The sequence below is a fragment of the Notothenia coriiceps genome, unplaced genomic scaffold (assembly GCF_000735185.1).
Source record: "Notothenia coriiceps isolate Sejong01 unplaced genomic scaffold, NC01 NC01_scaffold00005785, whole genome shotgun sequence".
Taxonomy (NCBI): domain Eukaryota; kingdom Metazoa; phylum Chordata; class Actinopteri; order Perciformes; family Nototheniidae; genus Notothenia; species Notothenia coriiceps.
The window spans coordinates 399,069-402,164 of NW_011338486.1; the positions used below are offsets into that span (position 1 = coordinate 399,069).

The window sequence follows — 3,096 nt, forward strand, 5'->3', positions numbered from 1 at the left end:
CCCCCATACCCCAGTGGAGCGGAGCAGGACAGCTTGGGAGAGGACACCTTCAACATGAAAGCCCCCGAGGTCACCGGCCAGGTCATTCTGCCACCGGTATGTATTAACACATTAAATGAGACGCAACAAAAGAAGCATTCATATTTGTCCTCTTTTCTGTCAAGCTATTTATCAATCTATACTATTTGGTGTGTTTGCCGCGTGTTCAATATATCAGCCGTAGAGATGTCTGCCTTCTGTTGAATATCTCTTAAGGTCTGTGGATAATCTTGTGTATCCGAGTCATGATAACTGGAAAGAGGCATTGCGCTTCAGTTTTTCAAATACATTGTTTTTGTTTTTTGAGCCACCACAAAACAACTGCCATCTACTGTAGATCAAATGTTTTCGAGAGAAGGCAGACATCACCGTGTTGATATCTCCAACAAACCGCAACTCAGACCCAAATATTCTAAATGGATAAATATCACTAGAGGAAAAAGTTTATCTTGGATTTTGGGTGAGCTGTCAAGCTGCTTAAACAAAAACATGATGTCCCGGGCGGTAGCCCTCAGTCTTCTCTTGTTTGTGTCCCACAGTCCTGAGTCTCAGTACAGTACAGACTACAGTTGTGTGCTTGTGTTATTAAATCCTCTCACATGCTTGTTTGTTAGCACAGTAGCTGGTCATGAGGTACAGTTATTGTGCATTCTACTTAATAAAGCTTTGCTGGTAAACAGCGCTGACCTGGTCTGTTATATCATTATATAATTCCTGTCAAGCACTTCTATTGTTTCTGGAGAAAAAGGACCTTATTCCACTTACAGTAAGCGGATACCCAGCCTACTTTCCCCATTATGTGTTGAGAAACAACAAAAGTTCACATGTTCTTGTTGTTAAGCTCTTAGCGAGACTTCTTAAGTGGGTTTTATGCTGAGGGGACGGGTATTACCAGTGAGTAAACCAATTAGAAATAAGTATTCATTATTCCCCCCCCTCCTCGTTTTCTCCTTCTGTCGCCTCCATTTGAGAACCAATTATTTGTGTAATCATGGTTTTAGAAAAATCAATGTGTTTCTGGGTAAACGGAATAAGCAACGCTCGTAGAGCTGGAAAACAAATCCCTCCTCTTCTCTCAGTCCACACTGAACACAACAGAGTGGACGATCAGGGGGAGACTCTGATTTGACATTTTCCTTCTTTGTGTTGTAATGGCTTTTTATGATCACTGACGTGCTTCACGGTTATGATTGTGTCTCCAGGGAAAGAGGACCAACTTGCGCAAGCTTTGCTCTGAACGCATCGATCACAGCATGAGAGTGAAGTTCAACCCTCTGGCTCTGCTGCTGGACTCTTCTCTGGAAGGAGAGTTCGACCTGGTCCAGAGGATCATCTATGAAGTAAGACATTTACTTTTGCCTTCTTTTGCTTAGTTTTCTGCTGTGTTAGTCGGCTACCATTGTGTCAGAGTATTAGATAAAAAATATCCAAAAGAGACATTTTTGTTTGCTATTTTCTGTGGCTCACACTACCCCCTTTTTTAAATGTTTCAATCTCAGGTGGAGGATCCCAGTCTGCCTAACGATGAAGGCATCACTGCTCTACACAATGCTGTCTGTGCTGGACATACAGAGATTGTCAAGTTTCTGGTTCAGTTTGGTGTCAATGTCAATGCTGCTGACAGTGACGGCTGGTACGTTCACTGCTGACATGGCCGATTACCTGAGACAAGTCTGAACTGTCGCAATGAGTTTTGAAATTGTTTACATTTATTTACTCAACTCTCAACTCCTTCCTCCCTCTAGGACCCCTCTTCACTGTGCTGCATCCTGCAACAATGTGCAAGTGTGCAAGTTCCTGGTGGAGTCCGGTGCAGCCGTGTTCGCTATGACTTACAGTGACATGCAAACAGCAGCTGATAAATGTGAAGAGATGGAGGAGGGCTACACCCAGTGCTCTCAGTTCCTCTATGGTCAGTTCTTTGCTATATGTTATGAATGCATTGTTATAATTGTTATTGTGTCCTGTGTATGTTTCAGGCAAACAAAAATGATGTCTTACACTTCATATCTTTTGTGTGCTTAATCTTTGTGTTTTTCCAAATCTGTCTACCCTCAGGTGTGCAAGAGAAGATGGGCATCATGAACAGGGGAGTGATCTACGGTCTGTGGGAATACAATGGTGAAAACCCTGATGAACTGGTGTTCCGCGAGGGAGACTGCATGACCATCGTCCGCAGAGAAGACGAGGATGAGATCGAATGGTGGTGGGCCCGCATGGGAGACACCGAGGGTTACATTCCCCGCAACCTCCTCGGGGTGAGTCGAAAGTCACTGAAACTGCAGCGATGATAAATTGCGGTTTTTTTTATGTACAAATGTGCACTGCTAACATTCCTTGTCGTTTTCTCTTAACAGCTCTACCCCAGAATTAAGCCAAGACAAAGAACGCTGGCTTAAAACATAAAAAACCCTGCACATTGCAGTCTGCCAGAGCTGTACACACAATCAAATACACACACACACACACACACACACACACACACACACACACACACACACACACACACACACACACACACACACACACACACACACACACACACACACACACACACACACACACACACACACACACAATTCTCGTTCTGACCGAAACACCCAAATAAGTAGTCGTTGAGTGATCTACGTGTAATATAAAAACTCACTCAGTTGTTTTGTCTAAAAGGTGGTTTAGTAGATAGTAGAAAATAAAAAAAATTTAGATTCGTTGTCCACCACACCGAAATGTGCTAACTAAAATGGGGTCATCACGTCCATCGTCATCGTCCAGATGAGTTGGGTGTCTACTGTCCTCTTTGTTCGGATGTCTCTAACAGCTTAACTCAATTGGTCATCGTAGGTAGTATCGAGTAGAGTAAGAAGTGAAGAGTTACAGCACGTCGTGAGTCTCACTCTATTTGGATGGTCTCGTGTCTTATGTATACAAAATTTTCTGATAGACTGTTCACATTTCTAATGACAACGCGTTATTGTTTATGACTGAACTAGGTAACATGTAGAGGTTGTAAACTCAAAGACAGTTCAGTCCTTTATCAAAGTCTGTGAATAATGTATT

General features: G+C 42.9%; 1 protein-coding gene across 1 annotated transcript in view; it reads left to right on the forward strand.

The window, feature by feature from the left end:
- The window catches only part of LOC104943175 (apoptosis-stimulating of p53 protein 2-like), a 31,800-nt gene extending 29,248 nt beyond the window's left edge, over positions 1 to 2,552 (forward strand). The window contains exons 19-24 of the mRNA XM_010768511.1: positions 5 to 96; positions 1,242 to 1,379; positions 1,539 to 1,672; positions 1,785 to 1,951; positions 2,098 to 2,297; positions 2,397 to 2,552. Of these exons, the coding sequence (XP_010766813.1) occupies positions 5 to 96; positions 1,242 to 1,379; positions 1,539 to 1,672; positions 1,785 to 1,951; positions 2,098 to 2,297; positions 2,397 to 2,438 (773 nt within the window). The 3' untranslated portion in view covers positions 2,439 to 2,552. The remainder of the gene's footprint in view (positions 1 to 4; positions 97 to 1,241; positions 1,380 to 1,538; positions 1,673 to 1,784; positions 1,952 to 2,097; positions 2,298 to 2,396) is intronic.
- Positions 2,553 to 3,096: the final 544 nt, after the last annotated feature.